Genomic DNA, 25,209 nt, shown 5'->3' with positions numbered 1-25,209 from the left:
CCCTTTGTGAAAAAAAAAAAAAGGAAACAAGGGTGTCGTCTGGTATTGTATTCTTTTGTGTTTTAAAACGTTTATGCATGTCTTTTAAGTAGGGAAATGAAAACGGTTTTTAAACCGTATTTAATTAGTAAATACTTTGAAAATGATAATGAAAACAAAAAATAACGTGTAAATGGTTTTTTTTAAATGGAAAATTGTTGAAAATTATTTTTGCATTTTTATTATCATTTTCTAAGACTATAACTTAATACACATTTTTAAAAACATATTTAAATACAATTTCACCTTTTTATTCTTAAAAAAATCTCTAAGAAACCATACAAAAAATATTTTCATTTTTATTTTCACACTCAGGTGAAAAATTACCAAATGGCCCCTTTGATTTTGACTCACTTCTACGCAAGACATTCGCTTCTTTTTTTTTTTTCCTTTAATTTACATATTATGTAACCACCGTGCAAAATACCTATTATCATCATTTCTCTTATTAGATAAATGCTAACATTATTTTTTCTATCACTCAGTTTGCCACTCTTCATTCACTGTTCACATAGATTATACTAACTCATTTTATGTTTTCTTATTTGACATGTGCACTCTACTAATATAATATACTATTATTTAAGCAAAAAATGAGATCACAAAGTTTATATGTTAAACAGTGAATGAAGAGAGCGACAAAAAGAATGACGGAGAGAATGACAAAAAAAGTGATAGAATAAGTTATGATAACTTTTCTCTTAATTTTATTATTACTATTATTATTAATATGTTATTATTGGCTTTGAATGCCATGCTAAAAGCCTGCTAGAGAAGGAAACTACCCTCAATACCAATCTTGTAGGTTGCTGTTTAGCATTCAAAGCCTTTTCAGAATTTAGATACACTAACATCTCGACACAAATCGGAAGACAATCATATGTTCTATAAAAATGAAAATAAATAAAAAAATAAAAAGACACCCTCAAGAATACTACCTAGGCTAGAGTAAAACAAATAAATAAAACAAGCACAAGGAAGAGAAATTTGATAAGAAAAGGTCGAAGAAGACGAATAGCAAAGCAGATTATTGCAACTTTTTCTTCTTTTGACAAAAACTTAGAGTCATGCTTCATGCCAAACTTTCATGTGTTTTTGCCTTTTGTTTTTAGGACAATAATTGTGTCGTTTTACAGAGGCTAAACTACTTCAAATACCTATACACCAAGCAACGAAACAATTAGAGTTTTGTATTGGATTCCATCCGTTCAAATAAAAATAAAAATAAAAAGAGGGGGGGAAAAAAGAATTTGTGATGAACAAACAATGATTTAAACATAAACAAACAATTTATTGTAACATTACACAGACAGCTACATCAAATACCTCCTATATACTCGAACAAACAACATCATAAATAGGCGACATCCAATTTACAATACAGGAGACCAAGCGGGCTAGATCACCGAAGCTGCTTTTGCCGCCTGTAAACTTAGTGACACGAAGCCTCCGAGATTAAAAAACAAGTTCTACTGCTTATTACGAATGTGACAAGCTGCTGAAAATTCGCTTCAAACTCAAGCATGCCCCACGTAACCTCCCCATGCTCATTGCGCATATCTGTGTTTTTTTTTTGGTTTGCCAGGTAAGTCACTTTTGTTTTCCGTTATACAAGTACATACACACGCACACATAATATATATATATATATATATAGAGAGAGAGAGAGAGAGGAGGATGCTCTGACCTTGGGACAAAAGCGGACATCAAGGGTCTCCAGCATGCCACATTTGGATATGGCAACTTCTACTGCTTCTTCATCAATATTGCAAGACTAATGAAGGCACATTCAGAAAAGATTATCAGAAAGACTGAAAGAGCATATAACGGGATGGAGTTCGGGGAAGTTGACAACAATAACTGAACAAGCGAAATAATGTATATGCATGTGTACATACAAAGCTTAAATGAAGGAACCCAAGCATTTTTAAGGGATTAATCCTGGTGATTACTTTTGTTTATTATCAAGGAAAAAAAACAATCACCTTCATTACCAGCAGCAGCCACAAGAAAGTGGTGCAAAACATAAATTTTGGAGTAATCTACTTGTACACAGAGCAAGGACACGAAACAAGTCAAAGTTGCATACCTGAAGAAAGAGACTAGTTAATCTAGGACACTCAAGCTTCAAAACCTCCAAAGCGTAACAGTTGCTGAATATACATAAAAGTGAGAGAATAAAAAATCAAACATTGGAACATCACAAAGAAAAACAAGAAATCAAAATAATAAAAAAAGAAGCTAAGTTCACCATATGAACATAAGAATAAAATTTTCACCTCAAATTAAGAAAGCAGAGATTGAAACAAGCAAGATCAACTTCCTTCAGATTAACGGACAGAGAAAGGTTAAGTGATGACAAATGGAAACAACGCGCCGCTGGCAGAATAAGAACTTTTTTAATATTTGGACAACCGACACAGTTGAGGTTCTGCAGCAAGCGATTAGGCAGCTGAATAGCTTCATGGTCACTTCCAGGTGAAAGCAGGTCAGATGGGACAGAAATACTGGGCAGTTCAGAAAGATGCCCACTACAACCCCAGTTCAGGTCATGCATATTCACACAGCCATTCAAGCTCACATGAGTAAGGTGTGTACAGCACGAAAGAAGCTCCTCAATGGCAGACTGACAAAGGGTTCCATAAGACAAATCCAGTTCTTGAAGAGATGGTAGAGCATCTTCCTTGTAAAGAGGTTCCAGGGATGAGTCGGTCAGATACTTGCATGCTTGTAATTTTAACACCTAAAAAAAGGAATAAGCACACGTAAATACCACAAAATATTGATTAGTAAGCAACATCACAATTGACAAAACTTTTTTACAAAAGAAAACTAAATTTGTGCTGCTCAATGTACACAAAAACTTGCCTTCAGTTTCACACATGACTCAAAGACCGGTTGCAAGTTTGTCAAGAATGTGTAGGATAAATCAAGCACAGTCAAATGTTGAAGGCAGCTTAATGAGTAAAGTCCATCAGAGCCAACAGATGGGCATGACATCAATATTAACGACTCAATCTTTGGGCATGACGCAGTTGTTGCAGACAAGCAGTCATCCCTGAGTTGGCTGAACCGAGAACAGATGTTTTAGTTTTAACAACACCAACCCAAGAGAAGGAGAAAGGAGAATGAGGGGAAGAATGGGGAGCCGTTGAAACAAAAGAGTACAGAACAAAGAAAGAACATAACCTGCAAAAGGAAGCATCCAAAGATGTTAAGACTGGACAATTTATGGATGCTTCAGACAACACACCACATCCTTTTAGCTCGAGCAACTCCATATTGGGCGCTTCAATACCAAGCACATTCAGTTTTGGACAGATTCCCAGATTTAGTGACCGAAGGCCGACCTGAAGAAAGGGAGAAGGCAAATTAATTGGAAGAAAAAGGAGAAAAACAGGTCTCCTGATTTTCTACAGGCGAATCAGTAGCAGATATGACTTGCAGCATCTGGACAATGCTACTGGGCCTCATTAGAAATAAATTGGTTATCATAGATACATTAATATTAGTTATACAGAAGAGCAATTTTAACCATTCAATAATCACCCATATAAGTTCCCATTGTTTTAGAATTTCTGTTCTCAACGTGTAAAAACTAAAAGAAAGTCTACAAGCTACATAACAGCAAAGGAATCAATGACCAGTCAACACTTACAGGGCAAAATTCCGCTCTTTCAAGATGATCACAACCATCTAAAGAAACTTTCTCAAGATAGGGGCATTTTAATTCAAGAGAAGTGATTGCCCGGCAGCCATCTAGGGAAAGGTTGACTAAAGAAGTGCTAGAGAAGTGCACTGCTGTTAAGCTCTGGGAAGAGGGAAAAAATCACATTCATCAAGAAGGAAATTAGAATATAACCGTGTAAAATTACTTCCATGAGATACCAATCAATTAGAAAAGCAATATGGCACAAACCTCCCAAAGCAACAACTCTGGCAAACAAATAAAGGGTATATTGCCTCAAGGAATATGACATGAAGAATTCGTGAAATGAAAAGAGACATTAACGAACCTCACAATTAGCAAGAATTAAAGATTTCAGCATAGGGCATCCACCCCCATCACTGAAAACATCACATATAGAGTTTGTCAAAGATTCACAATCCGTAAGGTCCACTTCTTGCAAAGATTGGCATTGCAATGTCAATATGTTTAAGCTTTCTTGCTTTTGCAACGATAGTTTCTGCAACACATGAAATCCAATCATCTTATCGCTCTAATGAAGGGTCCAAAAATCCAATAAAAGAATATAATTGTTTAATCAAAGCACATACTTGAAGTGAATTTGAGGTTATGTTAATCTGCCGGAGCAGAGGGCAATTTGAGACCATTATAGATGACAGCATGAGACTTCGTAAACTAAGCTCAGCAAACCTGAAGGTGATGGACATTAAAATCAAACAAAATGAAGAAAGGAAAAATGAAATTTAAGCCCTTCATTGGGGGGGAAAGAACAAGCCTGGTATTTGGAGGACAAAAAGGAGAAGAGAAGACATACTTGCGACAATGTACTAGTCTGATATTCTGCAAGCGGGGAAGATCCAAAGACACGGAAGCCAATAAGCTGCAATTGTCAAGCACCAAAACCTGCAGAAGACTTTGTTAGATTAAAGTTTAAACCTGTCGAAACCACTCAAGGACCGCTCCAATTGCACAAAATGTAAATATTTCATGCAAGACAGTTCAAACCTCCAACATATAACTGTGAGATATTGCAGCCATTGAAGCTGAAGTTATTCCCTCGCAGCTGTCAAGCTTAAGAACTGTCAACATTGGCAGTCTCACAGACTTCAAAAGGAAAAACAAGAACTATATCAGCCAAAGATGCATACCATCATTGCCCAAACAATAGTGAAAACCTTTGAAAACTAACCTCTAGAGATATATTCGGGCAATAGGAAGCATCAAGAACATGGAGATTGGCACAGGTAAGCGCTATTTCACGTAGTGTTTCATCACTCACACATGAACAATTTGACATGTCTAAAGACTCTAATTGTGGACATGAGGTAGCTGCTGACCGAATAGCAGCATCCGGAAGCTTGTGGCAAGAGCCTATATCAAGATCATGCAAAAGAGGGCAGTTGAGCACTGCCTGCGCCATGTTGCTACGCTTCAAGGACAAAGTTTCAAGTTGTGGACACCTGAACAAGAAGTTTGAGTAAGAAAAAAACACACAGGAAGATTAAAAACCCATGACAAATTGGTTGAACATCAGAAGCCTTTCACCTGATGGATATACGCATCACACGGCACTTTGTCAGCTGAAGATGACGCAACCTGTCATGGTTTATAGGTATCTCCTGAACACCATTACCTAGTGTAGCATCATTGACATTCAATCTCCTCAAGACATGACAATCGGCTAAAGAATGAAAGAAAACATCCCCCAGTTGTCCTCTCCCTAGAGTTAAAACCTCAAGATTTCTGGGAATAATAAACAGAAGAAAATATGTTAGCACAGTAGAGACACTTTGGGAATCATACAGAATCAGGATGTACCTCAATGAAGAGATTGCTCTCATAACAAGTGAGTGGACAGCAGAACCAGAGACATTAACCTCCGTAGCATTGGGATATCGCCGACACATATCCTCAACTGTTATCATAAATTGATAAATGAGTTTTCAATCATCAAATTTCATCTAAACATAACAAGAGTATTTCAACCAGAAGATCATGAAAATATGAACACCGTAATAGAACTAGAATAAGATATCTACCCGGACAAGAACAGTACATTGTAGTAAGACAATTAGACAAACATGTTTTACAGCAGAAGTTTTGAATTAGTGAAATCCATTTGGATCTAGAAGTCTATATTTCAAACCCTCTTGAATCCTTGTGTTCATCAAATGGTGGATACATAATTTCACAACAGAAGAGAACAGAAGCAAAATTTTGAAGACTTGATGAATATCAGAATTGCTTGAGGAAGTCCCACAATGCTCCTTAAAGCCTGTATTTGTCTAGCTTCATATATATCGCATTTATCATGTATTTGTCTAGGGCAATTGTGTGTCTGCGTGGTAGTGTTGTTATCCATTTTCCATTATTTGTAATGTTCTGTATTGGAATGTAATGTAATATAAGCGCATGATCGTCCCACCAGTTTTCCTCTCAACTCCCAAGAGAACTTTTATCTCCTCTTAGGGTCTTTTACATTTATAGTTCTTCCTAAAAATTTCCACCTATTCTCACCTAAAAGTCTCAAGTTGACCGCAACATAATAACAGAAAAGATAGCAGGTTCCACAAAAATTTTACTCACATTGCTCTACAGATATGTTCCGATTCTCAAAATTCAAACATCTCCAGAAATCTTCATGGGCACTAGCAGCTCGCCACTGCCTGCAAACTATAGCCGCTCGGCAAAGATTTATGTGGTCTAAGAAAGAGAAAACCTGAAGACAACAGAGAAAAAGATAAATAAAAGCGGATGCAGAATTTTGTAGCAGAAGTGACAAAGTACCGCCTCCTCAAAGGCAAGAAGGTAAGGCAACATGTACCATATGCAATAAGTCATCTGTAAGATCCATCCGAACTTCTAAATCTTCTGTTTTTGTAGTGCCACTCTCATCTCCTTCATTGTCTTTCCCACCACTAGAGTCGAATGGATTCTCTTCATCAACGTTATTCAGCATAAAAGTGTGATAAAAAATCTCATTCTTGGATGCAACAAAAGAGCCATGAGTAATATCGTAATCTCTATCTCCAGACGAGTTAGAATTTCCAGCAACTGAAGAAATTGCAGTTGAATAACAACACTCACTACAAGAAATTAGAGCAAATCATATATTACTTCTCAGACATGTTCATTAATTCTCCACGCTCCAAACACAACTGTCCAGCAATGACATTGTAAAACAATGTCAGTCAGTACCTCCATTGCCACTTTAACAACATAGCCAAATAGCTTTAAAGATCAGCATTCTCTTTAAAAACAAAACTTAAGCTGCATGTGCATTGCCGGTGCTTTATCAAAAAAAAAAAATAATAATAATAATACAGTAAGAATTCACAAACAATCTGATTCAATTTTATCCTGAGTTTCCATTATTCACATTAAAAATCAAATCTTTATCATGAAACCATGTCAATTTTGGGATTGATAATCAACCTTAAAACATCGCCAAACAGCAAAAGATATTAGATTAATCATAAATAACTATTTCTTCCCCAAAAAAAAAAAAATAAATAAAAAGAAACTATCAATGTCGATAAAGATTGTTAGGGAATATATATATATGTGTGTGTGTGTGTGTGTTTTTTTGAAATCACAATCTTACTGAATTCCCTCAATCCGCAGTATCCCCACACTCGAACATAAAACTCAGTACCCAAAAAAAAAAAAAAAAAAAAAAACCTAAATTTACGGATAGATATGTTACAGAGTGAGGAACTCACTGAAAATCGGAGTGAACTTTGGCTCGCTTATGGTGAGAGTCGTGATCACAGTCCTCAGAAGCCGCAGCAGAAGAACCCGAGCTACTCTCTCCCTTGGACCGCCGCGAAGTCCTCATCGAGGCTCTCAAGGAGGCGAGAGCGCCGACGCTGACCGAGTCGTCCCACTGGGCGCCGCCACGCACCGCCTCGACCATCCCTTCGAACATTCTCAAGTTCTCGTCACGGTCACGGCCATGGACATCCTCGGTCTCCTCGGTAATTCTGATATTGCCCTCATTCTCGAAAGCGCCCTCTTTCATGGCTTCCGCGCTATATTCTTCCTCTCCAGGTTCGTCTTCTTCGCTGAAGCATAGGCAGCACAAAATCTTCATGCACTCGGGGGTAAAGCTCGGAACTTTTTCGCCAACCCTAGCTCTCGATCCGACGCATTTTCGAGAGAAAGAAAGAAAGCCCCTTCTAGGACCAAATCAAAAACCCTAATTCCGACCTGGAGAAATCGAACGAACAATCTCGACGATGGCGAAACCCTAGAATCAAGAGCTTCAAATCGATTGATAAATTCCAGTTTGCTCGAAATGAAGAAACGGAAATTGAGCTACATACGCATATGTAAACAGACACATACACAGAAGAAAGAGTTGAGAGAGAGAGAGAGAGAGAGAGAGAGGAGAGGAGAGAGAGTTTTAGCGGATCTGATCGGATCCCGTGAGCTGCTTTGCCGTGGATGCTTTCTTTTTGTATCTTTGAAACGGTGATATAATCTGTATTCTGTACACTTCTGTACTTGAACGGAAATTGCAATATAGATTACAGTCTATGCCTAAATTACAATTACACCAAAATATTCTAAAACCCAATAGATGGAAAAGAAGAAAAAAAATAATAATAATCTTCTTTTCAGCCAACAAAAAATAGTAATGACAGAAAGCGAGATTTCCCCTTAAAAAACAATAATAATAATAATAAAACAGAGGGAGATTTAAGTGCACACTGTCGTTTGCATTTTTTCCCCCCCTTTCAAAGAGAGAGATTTGGGCTGCAAAACGACTGCGTTTTATGTTTGATTCCTTGGAATTTTCGGACAATTCCCTGACCCGCTTCGGCCACTGATGAATAGACAAGAATGCACGGTAAAGACGTCCACCCAACCAAACGGTTTATAAGAGATCTAATCCAATTGAAATTAAATCAATTATAATTGATTTGATTCGTTTTTTTAATAAATTTAAATTAATATTTTATTACTTCTTAAATTTTAGCTATAATTTGTACTATTTTTTTGTATGATAGATATTTTGTTATTTCTTAATTGTAAATATCAATAGACCAATAACGAAATCTCTAAGTGAAATAAAAATAAGTTATGGTAGAAATTTTTATCGTTTAATTTTAAAATAAACACATTTTTTAAATATAAATAATAAATATATAAAATACATATAATTTTAAGAATATATATAAATAGAAATTAGTTTGATTCGGTTTGATTTTTTTTTGGGTAAAACTACAAATCAAATTAATTTTAATTTGTTTTTAAAAAATTTTAAACTAAACCAAACTGATTATTAATTAGTTGGTTTGGTTTTCTTTTAGTTCGTTTTGATTTAATTAGTTTGAATGGTTTGTTGCACACTCCTATGCATGAATGAATTTTTATGTGCAAACAAAGAAATTAACAACTTTAGTAAAAATAAAAATAAAAATTTGGGGATTAATTTATGTGCCAAACAGCTATAGCAGTGTAATTTTTCTATGTTAAAATCTAACTAAAATTATAAAACATGAAAAATGGCATAGGATTCAAAGAAGTCAATGCTAGCTATTCCTTTTAGTATCTGGAAATTTCCCTTGAATTTCTTTATATATATATATATATATATATATAACAAATAAGTTAATAATTGTTTGTACAATTTTTTTGAAGCTTTTTGTTGTAGGATTTTTCAAAATGTGAAAAATAGGATTTGTAACATCAACATGGGTGATAAACATAGATATCGCATCTTTGTGTTATCTTTGCAACACTACGTAATACAGAAGTGGTAAACAATGTAGCTTTCTCATTAAAAAAATAATAAATATATGTATATATCATAAACGGGAAAGAAGACTAAGGGCTTATTCTTTTGAGTGAAAACTCAAAAAAAGACAATTCGAGTTACAATTTTATTTGAGTTCTTATTCTTTTAAGTTAAACTCGAGTTCAAACTCGAGTTTATGACTAAAATTCGAGTTCAAGTTTCCCCTTCAACTCGAATTCAGAAACTCAAACTCAAATTAATGAACAATATTTTTTCTATTCTTAAAAATGTTATAACTTTTTCGTTTTAATTATGATTGAGATGATTTTTTTTTCTATGCGTTGACAACGAAAAGACGAATAAAATCCGACCCATATACCCTATTAAAATTTTCTATCAGTATTGAGTTTTTATTAAAATACTATTTAAATATAAATTCAAGTTTTGACTGACTCAAACACAAACTCAAAAAGATTCTTATCTCAAACCATAACTCAAATGTACACAACCAAACACAAACTCAAATTATAACTTCAACTCAAATTATAACTCAAATTCAACTCAATAATCATACTCAAGTTAAACTTTAAAAGAACAAGTCCTAAATTAATTTAAAGTACTCTCAGAAAAGGAAAATGCTCCGTATATCGTTCAATTTATTAGGAAGCTTACTTGATAGCTGTTTTAAGAAGAGACTAATCGACAATTTGGTGCCATAATCATCACATCGTTTGATAGTATGACAATTGATGTTGTAGTATGTGGATACATTAATAGGTTATCTTTTTTTTTTTTTTTAAATTGGAACAATTTTATTTTATTAAAATATCCAACTCCCTATCGTGGAATCACAAAATATGGATCATTATTCGTAATCACTTAACAGAATAATGTTTGGTAGAGGGATTCGTTTCCTAATTCGAATTATAATTCGTGGTTCGTTACAGTATTTTCTCTCATAAAAAATACACGTAAATAAAAAATGATTCAAATTGTATGGTTTGAATCCTCTAACCAAACGTCATCAATTTAAAGATTTGCAAACAGCACTAATGACCACGCGAATATGGAGAAAGTTAGGGACTTCCCTTTGAGTCAACTCTTTAGTTTTAATTTTGTGTAATTCTCTTAAGATTATTTTTAAGTTTATATGATAAATAGATAAAGACAATAATATTATAGTGTTTAAAACAATATATAAATTCTTAGAAAAAAATTGTCACTCCTTTGAGCACATCTCTGTTTAATTTTGTGCTGCTCTCTTTCAATTCTGCCAATCCTTAATTAATGTTTAAAGAGAGAAAGTTGAGAGCAATCTTGTTTTTTTTTTTTTATTTAAAAAAAAAGTAAACATAAATCTTCATGCTCTCATTGGAAGCACATTTCTCTATATTTTTCAAATTTTTATGCCCCCTATAGATTTTTCTGTTCTGTTTGTTTCGTTGGTTTGAATCACAACTCAACTCTTTGTTACAGCCTTTTTTCTTATGAAAATTCAAATTTAACTTTTATACTATAATATTTTATCTCACATAAATTTACTTTTCAACTCGAGTTGAAAACTCTAACCAGCTAAACGAACGAGCCCTTAATGAACATAAAAGGGGTGTGAATTATAGGAATGTCATTTTAAAAATTAGTATTTACATGTATCATAGGGCACTTTACATGAACACCATAAGTTTTAGGCTTGAATTAACATATGCCATGAGACATAAGCTATTAAAAATAGTAAAATCATAAGCTAAATATACTTAAAAATTCAGAGAAATCACAAATATATAATAAAAAACCACAAAATCCTCACAAAATCTAATGATACTGAATAAAATACACAAAAATACAAGTATAATTTAACTCAGTACACAAAACTTAAATACTGTCACTGTGGTATATTTTGTTATAATTTTAGTATCCATGACAAAAGTTAATACAACCTTAAAAATCATGATATATTACCTAAATATCTCTATATAACCCCCACTGATCCATGCTCTGATTTTTGAACTGGGCTTATACCCACTGTTCAAAAAAGTCCATAGGAGTCCAGTCCAATACAGCTGTCAAAATCCTCAATCCTTCCTCGTACCAGTCATTGTCATTGATGAGCAGTTCAGCTGTAGGACATGCACCAAACAAAGTTTAAAGTTGCAAAAAAATATGCTGGAACGTGAAACTTTGCTCTCCTACTCAATTATTTCTCATATCTTATAATGATACATATTCAAATTATTGTGATAATTAGACTACAGTTTTCACTGTCTTTTTGGTGATTCGAGTATATGTTACATCCCGAAGTCCCATACCAATATACACAAATAAAAAAAAAGTAATAAAAAATTAATAGTTGTGTTTGAAATTGATCTCGTTTTTATTTTTTACGTTTTTTAAGGAAAAAAATGTTCTCAAAACGGCATTTGACGCAATAAAAATAAAAAATAAAAATAAAAAATTTTTAATTTAATGTAAAATGAGAGAGAAATGAAAAACGACTTTTAGTCGTTTTTCATTTTTTGTTTTTATTTGCTCCTCTTTCGAGCACAGAGGGAGAGAAAGAGACATTAATGATTTTTTTACATTGAAAACAATCTCTTGATAAAACTACTAAACGTATTTTTAAAAATGATTTATGTTTGAGATTGAAAACGTTTTCATTTTTCTTTTCATACAAAAAATAAAATAATTTTAGAACGAGTTTCAAATGCGCCTGTAATTTAAAAAAAAAAGCATTTATTTTGAGCAACAGTAGGGGTTTATCGACAATATGTGAATTGTTTAACCATACATGATGTTAGCAATACGTGCATATTAAAAGCAAAAAGAAGAACTTTGCGTGGCAACATTGTCTTACATACATGGGTATACTAAACAAACTTTGTGTTAGTATTACTATTTTAATCTCAACACAGATTATAAACTATATACATAAGATAAAATAAGGATAAAGAAAAACACATTTTTCCTTTTTTTTTTTTTTTTGCATTCTTTATAATATAGTGCGGCACAGCCACTCTAAAGTTTTTGTTTTTGCTTTTTTTTTTTTTTTTTAGAACACTCCAAAGTGCTCAAGCAAAGCATTTTTCCTGTACCCAAAATCAATGAAGGAAACAAAGCACTATTTCACTGTCTCTATATATTATTGTTTTATTTATTTATTTTTGGGTTATACATTAGGGTTTCATTTTCAGTTTTCTTTGAAGGCAAAATGAAGGGTATGTTATTTTCTCAAACTTGAGTTATGAATTTGAATTTAATACGTGAGAAAAAACACTGTAATAAAAAAATTAAATTTAAATTTTTATGAAATAAAATATTATAGTAAAAAATTTAAATTGTGATTTGAGTTAGGTAGAAGAACATGCGCGAAGAAATCGTCGAGACCCGATCCAAGGCGTTTCTAGAGTTTAATATCCTCGATTAGTGATAAATAAGAATGATTAAGAAGTATTCATTAGGGAAACCATTGTCATGCACAGAAGCTAAGACACTGTCACCGGCTTCCAAATAGGGGAACATGTGGGACCCGCGCGACCGGATCAATGGTCGCAAAAGGATGTAGGGTGGATCAGTCGGTCCATAAAACCCTCAACCATGCCTTGGAATAGTCAGCCTAAATGGCCGACCATTGACTACATTTATCCAATTACGCATTTAGTAAAAAGCATACAAATATTATCATGACTTTGGGGACTATTGGTGTCGACTGTTTCATGACATTTCTCACTCCAATTCCTACCTCTTTCGTGGAAATTCAAACTTCAAAGGAAAAACAAAAATTGACCATGTCATAAAATTTATAGGTGAGTAATTTTGGTGTGCCAGTATCATCACCACAAAAACAAAAAAACAAACAAAAAACAAAAAAGAAAAAACACTTGGGTATACAAACAGGGTTCCCATTTCTAAGCCCACAACATAAAAGTAGATACAAACAGGCCCACCTAAAAGAAAGGGCTACCCACCACCTAAGGCCCTCTTTAGTGGGCATTGTAAATGACATCACATGAGTTTTCGGTTCTTAAAGGTTTCCAAATTGGGAAATGCTACAAATAGTTCAGGAAAAAATAAAATTTAACAAAAATACTCTAAAATAAAATAAAATAACACCTTATTAAATAAAAATAAATTAAATAAAAAATAGAATTAATTTAAAGCACAACAAAATAAGTGTTCCTGTGTGAACATAACATTCACTGAAAAAAATAATAAAAAAATAAAAACAAAAAACAATGTATACTTGTTTTTTAAAAAAAAAAATTATTCTTATCTGTTTCCCACCCAACAGACGCTTCTTACTTTAAATAATTTAAATAAAATAAAATCAACGTCGAATTAACTAAAAACAAATTAAACAACAAAAAATAGAACTGATTTAAAACACAACAAAATAAGTTAAAATATTTTTATCTATCTTTATTTTTCTTCTTGTCTTTTGCTTAAATATATTCCCGCTTTCGTCTTCAATTCTTTTATTTATGTGTTTTTTTCTTTCTTTATCTTTTTCTTTTTTAAAATAAATTTGTATAATTGTTATTTTAAATTAATCCCGCGTGCGGAGCGCGCGATTAAAACTATTGTATATCCATATATGTATATTATACCTCATTACTTTTCCTTTTATATCTTGTTCACTTGTCTCGTGAATCCATTGCAACCCTTCGATAGGAGCTTGCGGCAGTAGGGTAGGGGTAGCGGCCGCCTTTTGAAAGTGAGGACTGTTGAGAGCATTGTCTCGACCATTGGGAAGAGAGGGTGTGAAGGGACAAGCACTAAACGGCTAAGGCAGTGGAGGCCTCACCGCGGCGGCAAAAGGCAAGAAAGCTCCACTGAGAGCTCTACCTTGGTGAAAGACCACATCTTGCACAATGGCTGGACTGTTGCATAACGAGGTGAAAGGCTCCAAGATGGTCGGAACATTGGGTGGCGCGGTGAAAGGCTCTAAGACAGTCAGATCATTAGGCTGCGCGGTAAAAGGCAACACATCTTCGTCAAAGGAAAAGATTGCATCTTGGATGACCGGAGCATTCGGCGGCGCGACGAAAGGCGGCAAGACAACTGGATTGTTAGGCTGCGCGGTGGAAGGCAACACATCTCCATCAAGGAGGATGTTGGAAAAATGGCTTGAAAACCTTTTTTTGGGGTACCATTTTGAGGCACGATTTTGGATAGATGCCACTTCGTGTTAGTGATGGTTCAATTTAGATTTGTGTTATCTGCTGTGAGGATATTAAAATGATGTATTTATATGCTTAAAATGGTGAATGTGTGAATGAGAAATTGACTCTTAAAGTGCTCCTATGAAGTTAGAAAAAACGGAAAGGAAAACTCCCAAAAAATTAGAAAAAAGTGAAAAACATTTTGTTGCACAAAAAGAGAAAAAGTCATGATCTTCTCTAAGCTCTATATAAGGGACCCCTAACTCCTCAGTTGAGACACAACATAATTTTAAAGTTCTCTCATTCTCTCAAAAATTCATTCTCCTACTCTAGAGTCCTTTTTATTAATTCCATATATTTATTCATCTATTCTATTTTATGGACAACGCGGCGAAAGACGCTGGACCATTTGGCGGTGCGACTAAAGGCTCCATACCATTGGTCGTCAGTGGGGGCCTCGGGGCAGTGATGAATGGGAAGGGCGGAAGATTTGGAATATGAGGTTTCTCGAAATGAAAATGGAGGTCAGATTGCTTTGTTGGCTATCGTCGCTCTCGCGCGGATGACGAGATTCACCCTTTGGGCCGTGGTGGCTCTCACGGTTAAAGACCGATTCTGGGCTGGAAGGATACGGAGCGAGTTAGATATTAGAGAGAGAGAAAAAGTGATTGTTTCCATGTCTTTTTTCTTTTTAAAAAGAGAGGCATTTTGGTGAGAATCCGTTTGGGTGTCTTTCTCTTTATTCTTGACTCGCCTAAAGCCAGTGAAGTTGTGTTTTGCGAAAAACAACTGTCGTTATTTATATGAAAAGCGATGTCATTTTGCCGTTTGAACCCATTTGAAGAGCGTTTAATTTCTGCTCTCACCTCTCTAATATAAATTCTGACCCATGAGATAAACAACACCTAAATTTCTTGTCGTTTTTCATTTTATTATTACCGCCGTCTTTTATTGTTTTAATTGATGTTGTCGTTTCATAATTTGTCGTTTTCCATTTTGTTATTTCGTTTTGTTATTGATATTTCATAGGTTTTATATAATGTGTAATTTAGTTATTCATTTTAACTTTATTGTCGTTTATCTACGTTTGTCCTTCTATATATAGCCCGTTGTTTTTTTATTTTGTTTTTGCCGTTTTGGATAGTACTTTCATTTTTTGATTCTCAAGGGTATACAAAAAATTAGTGAACTCACCTTTGTATTTTTCTAAAATTTTTATCTTTTACTCTTAATTAAATTCATTTTAACTAGTATAGTATAATTCTGATTAAATAATATTGTGGTGAAAATCTAAGACTTATACATTCTAAGAGTGATATTTATCTCATTTTCTCAACAAGAAAAAAAGAAATGAAATATATAAAATACTAAAATAGTCTAGTAGCATCGGGAGAGTTTGGTGAAATGTGGTTTGGGAGCTTGTATTATATATATATATATAATATGAGTCTTGTTTTAAATTCTGACCTTGAGATAAACAACACCTAAATTTCTTGTCGTTTTTCATTTTATTATTACAGCGGTCTTTTATTGTTTTATTTGACGCTGTCGTTTCATAATTTGTTATATATACATATATATATATAATGATAATGATATTTTTTATGGATAATATTAGAGTAATCATCAAAATAGACACTTATATATTGATGACAATGATATTTATTGATGGGTAATATTAGAGTAATTTTAATACTCATATATATATATATATAAAGATGGAATCAAATGTACTAGTTGGCAGGAAGCTAAAAGTAAGAAGCAAACTTTAATGCAAAAGAAATAGCAAGCATATCAAACTTCAATTCTTGCCAAAGTTTAAACTAAAATACGCATATAATTCAATGAAAAAAAAAAAGGATATACGGAAGGCATATTAGCACAAAGGAGTAATGAGTCATTACAAGAATTGGTATTAGAGTGATGGCGACATGCAGTTCTGATTTCTGAATTTTATCTTGTTATGTCGGCAAAAGAAAGAACATCCTGATCTATCAATCTGTAATGGAAATAAAAATCGTGAATCAGCTAGCTCAACACGAAAATCAAAATTATTTCTAAAACACAATCTAAAAGAAGGATATATGCATTATGTCATATCACATATGGAGATGAAAGCTTTAGTATAATGCAAATTAACTTTCCTTGATATATTTATATACAGTTTCACTGGCACTTAGAAAAAGGAAATGCATCAAAAACATATTTGATTCCTTGGCAATCGTCGTACGTGTCACAATCAAAATAAACGAGGACAAATGGTCTGAGTTTGATCCTTGATGTATTTGCCAGTTGTTGTTTGAAACCAGATTTTCCCTGATGCACATGTAATACAAAAAACCAAGGGCTGTTCTTTTACCGTTTTTAAGTTATGTGATTTGAGTGTAGATTTTGAGTTGAGTTTAAGTTATAACTTGAATTAAAGTTGTAACTTGAGTTTGTGTTTGGTTGTGTACATTTGAGTTATGGTTTAAAATAATAATCTTTTTGAGTTTGTGTTTGAGTGAGTCAAAACTTGAATTTGTATTTAGATAGTATTTTAATAAAAACTCAATGCTGATGAAAAATTTTAATAGAGTATATGGGTGAGGTTTTATTCGTCTTTTCGTTGTCAACGCATAGAAAAAAAATAATCTCAATCAGAACTCGAGTTGAAAAAATACAATTTTAAGAATAGAAAAAATACTGTTTATTAATTTGAGTTTGAGTTTCTGAACTCGAGTTGAAGGGAAAATTTAAACTCGAGTTTTAGTCCTAAATTTGAGTTCAACTTAAAAGAACATGAACTTGAATAAAGTTGTAATTCGAGTTGTTTTTTTTGAGTTTTTGACTAAAAAGGGACTGCCGAAAAGCCCCCAAATTACTCCCCAAACACAGTATAAGACGACATATAAGTTGTGTTTGGAGTTATTTTTATTTTTATTTTTAATGTTTTTTGAGAAAAAAAGATGAAAATAGGAGAGAAATAACGTTTGGCACAATTAAAGATAAAAAACGGAAATGAAAATGATTTTTTAATTTAATGTAAAATGAAAAATAAATGAAAAACGAGTTTTAGTTGTTTTTCATTTTTTGTTTATGTTTTCTCTTATCTCGAATAGAGAGAGGGACATTAATAGATTTTTTTATACTAAAAATAATTTATTGATAAAACTATCAAACGCATTTTCAAAAATAATTTATGTCTGAGGTTAAAAACGTTTTTATTTTCATTTTCATATAAAAAATAAATTTTTTTTAAAACGAGTTCCAAACGCATCCATAATATATCACGTGATAATATATAGAGACGAGAATTTTCGCTATATGCACAAAATCTTTACCTACAAGCCATCACACAAAGACCAAAGGCTGATCATATATCTACATGTCAGGCACATACAAAAATGGAAACACCATTGACACATTGAACCTTGTTGGATGAGGAAAGAACAAAAAGAAACAAGGTTGAGGATCAGTGATCTGACTTGCAACGCTTCAAACTTAAACCCAATGGTGTGCAAGGAGATAATTTCTCTGAATTGCATGGGCGCTTGCCCACAGCAATGCCAGACTTGTTAGAACAGGACAGTACAGTGTCAAAGAAAACATTGTCTTCCATGAGCAACACTAGATTTTCCTTTACTAGCAAGTAGTTTCACTGCTTCCTCACTGAACTCGTACAGAAAACCAAGTGTGTTATTTTCTCACTCTTCCCTCTGGCAATTCTTATCCCCATGGCTCAGAAAACCATCTTCTTTGTTTCAACTTCCACCGGTGCATCTGCAGACTGCAAATGGACTTTCCATCTATCCACCATAGCTTTTGTAATAAACTTATAAATTACATCACACAAGCTAATAGGTCGAAAGTCCGAGACCTTCTTTGGTGCTTTGATTTTCCGAATGAGCACAATATGGGCCCGTTTAGTTCGCTAATTTAAGTTTTTAATTCGAATTGAAATATGACTTTATATGAGAGTTTTTTACTGTAGTAAAAAAATTAAATATTACTGTTTTCTGAGAGTTTTTTATCATAATAAAATTTAAATTTTAAACTTAAATCGGTGAAATAAACAAAGTCTATAGTTTCATTTAAATCTCCAATAAACATCCCTCCATTAAGAATTTTCAGGCATACTTGGGTCACATCCGCTCCCACTAACTCCTAATTCTCCTCATAAAAGCCAGAGCTTTCCATGAACTCGTACCGAAAACCGCCCTTTTTTAACTTCCTCAGCGGTAAACACATCGATCATCCAACTTAGCACTAACTTCCGCCGAAACTCTCCTGTCCACCCCTTCTAAAGCCGCATCGAAACAATCCTCGTCCGGTAGAGAAGTGGAGAAAATATCAATGAAATAATTTTCTAGGACCTCAACTATCTCTGCTCAACACCCTTAATCTCATGTTTCTGTCCTCAGCTGGATGCTTTAGAGCGGAAAAGTTTATGGGATGTTTGTTTTAATGGTTCATCTCTAGTTTTAAATCGTAATTTTTAGTTTTTTATAATATTTTTTTCTTATTAAAAATTAGAATAATGAATCATGAGTTATGAACTATGAAATATCCTGTTCCGATCTCCACCTTTAAGCCATTCCGTCCGGGCCCGTTGCTTCCAATAGTATTCCTCCAAAGCAAGCAACCTATCTAATTCTCTCTCCTTCTCCCCAGTAGACGCTCCAAGAGCCCGCTTCGGTATATTACCAAACTTTGCTGCACGAAGATTGCCTACACATCTAGCCAAACTATCCATGAAAGTTCGGCTATCTCTGCCATTATCCTCTCTAATCCACGCTGCCAAAACAACATCCTTGAACTCGTGATTAGTCACCCAGAACCATCGTCTTTTCCTTTTTTGTTTGATCGTTTCTCATAATTTTTTGACGTTTCCCGTCGATGTGATCTATCTATTGTCGTTTACTTCGTTTGAATTATTTTCACTTTGTCGCTTTCCATTTAGTGTTGTTTGCCAATAGTAATATTCACTGTCGTTTTTATCTGTCCTCGTTTTCTCACGCTTTTGTTTTTGTTTTAATTTTAGATTGTCCTTATCTCATAATTTTTTTTTGCGTTTCTACATCCCCGTCTTTTATTTACGTCATTGTCGTTTTTTTTTTTTTTTTTTTTTTTTTTTTTTTTTTTTTTTTTTTTGTTTAGAATCGTTTTTCGTCTGGAAGTCCCCGACTCTTATTTAACTTTTCGTCTCGTCCTTTTTATTTGTCAGGGATTATTGATGCGATTGTCGTTTTTTCATCAATTCCCTTTCGTTTTTGCAATTGTGGTTTCTTTTTTTTTTTTTCCTCTGCTTTACTGTTATGCCAATTATATCCTTTTACTATTCCACGAGTCGGTTTTAATTTTTACCGCCGTTTTTTTTTTTTTTTCTGTTTAAAGTTTGTTGTCGTTTACTTCTTGAGGTTTCCACTATCGTTAAGGTTTATAAAGACCTTATAAAAGAATGTGCCCGCAATCGCTGTGGGACAACTCGGCTTTGTATTGACTCATTTGTCTTTACATGGTGAAAGGGATTTTAGATATAAAGCTAAAAGCTTTTTGAGTTACAAAGGAAAGACAACAAAATTTTTTCAAAGCATATCAAATCATGAAAATGTGTTAAATAGTAAAAAAAAAAAAAAAAAAGGTTAAAAACTTCTTGTATCAATGGCTTTAGTGTGAGAGTTGTAGAAGTAAAACTTTAGAATCTAATTAGGAGGATCTGATTGGAACTGATCCAAATATGAAAGCGGTTGCTCCTATTTCTGTGATAATTGAGAATAATAATTAATTGATCGTTGGAAATAATCATTTCAAAACAAAGGAATCAAATGTCAAACATAATGAGCCATTTGCTGTCCAGTCCTTTCACATTGTCTCCTCTTCTCTTATCCTACTACTCCATCACTAATTAAGCTATCCTTGTTTTGTCGTTTTGACTTGCAAACAAATTAGCCTTATTGGCCTGGTCTTGTCTGTCATGCATTAATCAAGCTTTGATTTGTACCAAACACAAAATTAGTACTTTCGATCGACTAGACAATCTTCAATTAGCATCAATTGAGGCTGTCCCCGTATAATATTGTATTATCTGTAAATAAGTGAATTCCAGCAGACATACATAAAAAATGTCACAAATTAAAAACAAAATTACTTTTTTTCTTTAGGGGAAAAAAATAAATACTATTAGTTAAATTTAACCAACATTCTTTTCATTCAAAGAAGTACTGCTAATAAACATTGAGAAATATGCACATTCCTATATAAAATAAAAATTAGGTTACCTAACTTTAGTTTAATAAGGGTCAGTATCTAAACCAGTGTTTAAAAGTTGCTTGCGTGTTTAATTAGAATGTTGTCTGATCTCTTTACTTGAAATGTCTGCTTTTGTTTGGGCCGGTGCTGGCCTAATTAAAGGATGAAGAACCTAATTACAGTAGATTAATTTGTCGCTCGTAATTCATAATACAACGTCTAAATTACGAGCACCGTGATATTAGGCTTGAAAAATTTAGAGGGGGCCTTTAGTAAATGAGTGTAATTTAAAAAAAAAAAAAAAAAACCATAAGAAATCTTCATCATGTATCAACTTATTAAAAAAAAGGTACAAAATTAAATAAGTGAAGTAAGGGGCAGATTCTCTAATATTCTCCGCACTTTAGGTGATTAATTGATTAATCAGAGTGGCTGACGATGAGGTTTGATGAAGTAATAGGGAAAGGAGATAAATACTTTTTTGGGAGAAAGAGGGAAATAGGCCAAGACTTGAGATGAATTAAAATTAATAGGCCAATAGTTTACATAAGTTAATAAATATGCCAAATTATTGTTTTCGTCCATAATTTGTCTGGTTATGAACCATAACTTGACAAGTTATTGTCCATAATTGTTCATAACTTGTCTGGCTATGAACCATAACTTGACAAGTTTGTCCATAACTTATCTGGTTATGAACCATAACTTGACAAGTTATGGCATATTAATTTCTATAACTAAAAATTAGCATATATACTTTCTTAAGCTTTTCATATTGGCCTATTTCCCTACTTTTTTAGAGTGTATGTCTCTAAATTTTATCATTTACTCTTAATTAATATCTTATTTAATCAAATAATAAGAGATAAATATCCAGACTCATGTCCCGAATAAGGTCAGCAATTTTCTCCAATTTTTTAACCTAGACCTCATGTGCTCCATAACCAATGTTAGGAATAGGACGTAAAAGTACTTGTTTAATGCTCTAGCAAAAAAAAAAAAAAAAAAAAAAAGATTATTACGAAAGTCATTTTATTTATCTATTTCAATTGGTGAAGAGGAGTGGGTTTAAAAGACGTTCGTGCATGACACGTTTACCCAAGAACGTATAGGATGCTTCTGCATGGGATTAAACGAGGAAACGCTCTCCTATTGGGTCGGTGCACCTTACAAGAAATCATGATCTTATAATTGACTTGTTAATGCTTCGAGTGGGGGGCCCATACAATTGTAAACTTTTCTCTGCTTTTCAAAAGAGATAAAAAGGAAAAAAAAAAAAAAAAAAAAGCTATAGTAGAAAAGGAAAAGGAGGAAGAGCTGAATAATAAATCAAAGAAAAGAAAAGGCAATCAAAAGAAAGGAAAGGAAAGAGTAAGCGCCAAAGTGGGAAGAGTTGAACACGAAGAAACCAAGTAGATTTGATTTGGTTTTGGTTGGATTTGGGAACCGAACAAAAAACAAGCGATGCCCGAGGTGAAAATCATCTTCAAATCAAAGTGAAATTAAAGCTTTTTCTCTTGTTATTTGATCTTTTGGCGTGAAAAGAGAATCTGATACCTATCTCCGTGCCTAATTGGGTACCTTTTATGATCTACTTTTTTTATAAATATTGAAAATAGAGAACTGACCATAGCCAAGGTGAAGTCAAGTAATCTTGAACTGAAACATCAAGGCCAGTTATGATTAGCTCGGATAAGACATCATTTGGACGGCCTAAATTAATTGGTTATTTGGCCTATGTATGTTCGCAAAGGGGGGCAAAAAAAAAAAAAAAAAAAAAAAAAGAGAGGGAGAAAGAAAACAAAGGCAAAAAGAAGATTGGCTGATGAGCAATCTAGCACTAGTTGCATTATATAGACCATGATAAGGACTTTTAACCAATGAAACATTTACATCTATCAATGTCATGGATCAAGGACCATATTATAACTTAATTGCTTATTACACAGTAGAAATTCATGGCCATGAATTTCAAATGGGAAGTTACCGTGATGTATAGTCATCAAATCATTGAATTCTTCAACTTTTGCTTTTGGAGTTGGATTTTTTTTTTCTTCTTGAGAAAGGATCGATAAAAAAAAAAAAAAAAAAAAAATTTGCTTCAAAATATTCCTTTACATATTGCTTCAATATCTTTCTGTCAACCGATCGATAACACTTTGAACCGATCCACTGATGGGAAAGTAGCAAAGATGCATGATATGCCAAATTACAACAGTATTACATTGAATTTAGCCCCCATTGTTGATCATGAGGCTTTTGAATTTGTACTATGATGGGGCTAGGATTGAGGAATCCTGGAGAAAATTCTCTGACCGGGCGACAAGATGGCCATTGGATCAAAATTAGCCTTCCTTTGGACGAATCTTGTCCATTGGTTTCCAAAATGCCGCTTCCATTCCTCCTCAGATCGGTAGTGAGGCATGTATAGCTTGAAATCGATGCCATTCGAAGAGCAATACTGGACTATTTCCCTGTTTTCAAGAACAATTTTTTCAACTAAGGGAGCCTTTGTTTGTGGAGGAGTGAAACGTAGCAATCCCACCAAGTAGAAAACTTCACCTTCTGGTAAAACCACAGACGTACGGTTGTCCCACCTGGTACACAATTGAAACATTATCGTGATCAACACAATTGATTAGGTACATAGAATTTTCAACATTCAAGAATAAAAAAAAAAAGTAGTCATCAAGTTAAAATAATAAAAATCGGACGCGACAAATTTTCTACATAGGAATTATTAAGGTATCGTTCAGTTCGCCGATTTGAGTTTTCAATTCGAGCGGAGATGTGATTTTATGTGAGAGCTTTTAACTGTAACAAAAAAGTTAGATGCGACTTTTTATGAGAGCTTTTAATTATAGCAAAACTGAAATTGAAAACTGGAATCGATGAAACGAACGAGACCTAAGAATTCACCGATCTCTTTTGGTCAATTATAACAGAATCCTAATTTCCCACAAGTTATGATGAATAACAATGTGAATGCTTACAGTGGTGATTTTGTTTAAAGAATACCAATGCAGACCAATTAATTAGGATAAGTAAAGATGGTTAAGGGCAATTCAACCAATGGGATAGTAGCAGCGCAATGCTTCAATTGGATGACACATATTACATATACACCGCACTCGTTTCCTTTACTTATAAATATAAGATAAGGTTTGTAAATCCTCCACAAAAATTAAAACGGCAGAAGATAAGATCACAAGTCACGATCTCTTTATAAAACGGTTATCTTCCTCTTAATTTTTTCGGTTTTCTAGTAAAAAGTTTCCCTTTTCGGTTCTGTCTTTGGCTTTTATAATTTTTTTTCACTTGGCAAAAAAAAAAAAAAAAAGAGATGTTTAAAATAACCTAGGAAGAGGTGACATTTTGTGGTTCAAGTACTCACGTATTACCAAAAATTTATTTCAACTCGTGTATTCCAACAATAATAGTAGGGGTATTTTACGTCCATTAGTTTTTTGTGGCTGGAGCCAGACAAATTGTGGTGTCACTGTTGTCCCGTTGGCGAGTAAACATTCTTGTCGTTTCCTAAGTGGCATGACTGACCGTGAACGTTACATCATTCGAAATCTCATTTTCCATGAAAAGATAAAATCGCGATGACGAAAATACCCCAGCCAGCTCACCCGACGGACCATAACCGGCAAAATCTCACATTACCCATCAGGCATCGAAATGACTGTAGTAGCCCCAGTCAGTCAGTATTTACAGGAAACGGCAAATTCGATTTGTTACTCGCAGTAATCCGGGCTTAGGAATTTATGGCGCAAAAAAAAAAAAAAAAAAAAAAGAAAAGAAAAGAATTATTATTCTGTGGGGCCCACTGTATCTTTGTCCCACAAGTACTCCTTCAACTACTCTAGCTTATAGGCTAACGGCTAACCCAACCCGCACTTCTAGTTCTACTACGTGACTACTACACCGAAGACAAACGCAAGAGGACTAATGTTAAAAAAAAACATTAAAAAAATAGAACATGGACTTTTTTTATTTTTTATTTTTTATTTTTGGGCAAGACAGAGAACATAGATTTAGGAGATATTTAGTTCATAGATTAGAACTATGTAATTAGAATTATTTACGATTTATGTGTATTTTTTATGAAAAAAAATACTATAATTAACTACAAATCATGATTCAAATCAAAGAATAAATTTAGATATCAAACATCCTCTTAGTCTTAATACAGTGGGGTCCATAACGGTGATGATACAACCATAGTGGAGAGTCAGTTTGGCAGTCCTATAGCCCAATATTAACCCCTTTGGGTCCCACTTTTCACTGACCTTATTAGTGAAAAATATTTGACCTACCATGAAAATCTTAACCACCAAATTTATACG

At 33.6% G+C, this 25,209-nt stretch overlaps 2 protein-coding genes across 3 annotated transcripts in view; both read right to left on the bottom strand.

Annotated features, from left to right (window-relative positions):
• Positions 1-1,212: 1,212 nt before the first annotated feature.
• LOC21401566 (F-box/LRR-repeat protein 15) lies at positions 1,213-8,344 on the bottom strand. Of its 2 annotated transcripts, none has more exons than XM_024166917.1 (17): positions 7,450-8,344; positions 6,552-6,813; positions 6,314-6,446; positions 5,546-5,642; positions 5,273-5,470; positions 4,917-5,187; positions 4,733-4,831; positions 4,542-4,630; positions 4,318-4,417; positions 4,056-4,226; positions 3,698-3,850; positions 3,229-3,389; positions 2,908-3,106; positions 2,319-2,782; positions 2,129-2,192; positions 1,727-1,813; positions 1,213-1,599 (listed from the first exon to the last, which is right to left on the bottom strand). In XM_024166917.1, exons 1-17 carry the CDS (start codon positions 7,818-7,820, stop codon positions 1,519-1,521), a joined length of 3,000 nt encoding a protein of 999 aa, XP_024022685.1. In that variant the 5' UTR covers positions 7,821-8,344; the 3' UTR covers positions 1,213-1,518. The 2 variants fall into 2 exon arrangements, with proteins under 2 accessions (XP_024022685.1, XP_024022686.1); XM_024166918.1 differs by having other exon boundaries at positions 6,552-6,781; positions 7,450-7,492.
• A 14,617-nt stretch (positions 8,345-22,961) lies between these two features.
• Positions 22,962-25,209, bottom strand: part of LOC21401563 (cytokinin dehydrogenase 7) — a 4,953-nt gene continuing 2,705 nt past the window's right edge. Inside the window, exon 4 of the mRNA XM_010100062.2 lies at positions 22,962-23,454. Coding sequence (XP_010098364.1) covers positions 23,139-23,454 — 316 coding nt within the window. The 3' untranslated portion in view covers positions 22,962-23,138. The remainder of the gene's footprint in view (positions 23,455-25,209) is intronic.

This window comes from Morus notabilis, unplaced genomic scaffold (assembly GCF_000414095.1).
Source record: "Morus notabilis unplaced genomic scaffold, ASM41409v2 Scaffold348, whole genome shotgun sequence".
Taxonomy (NCBI): Eukaryota; Viridiplantae; Streptophyta; class Magnoliopsida; order Rosales; family Moraceae; genus Morus; species Morus notabilis.
Note: the sequence above shows the minus strand (reverse complement) of the source record. Positions and strands in the feature narration are given on the sequence as shown.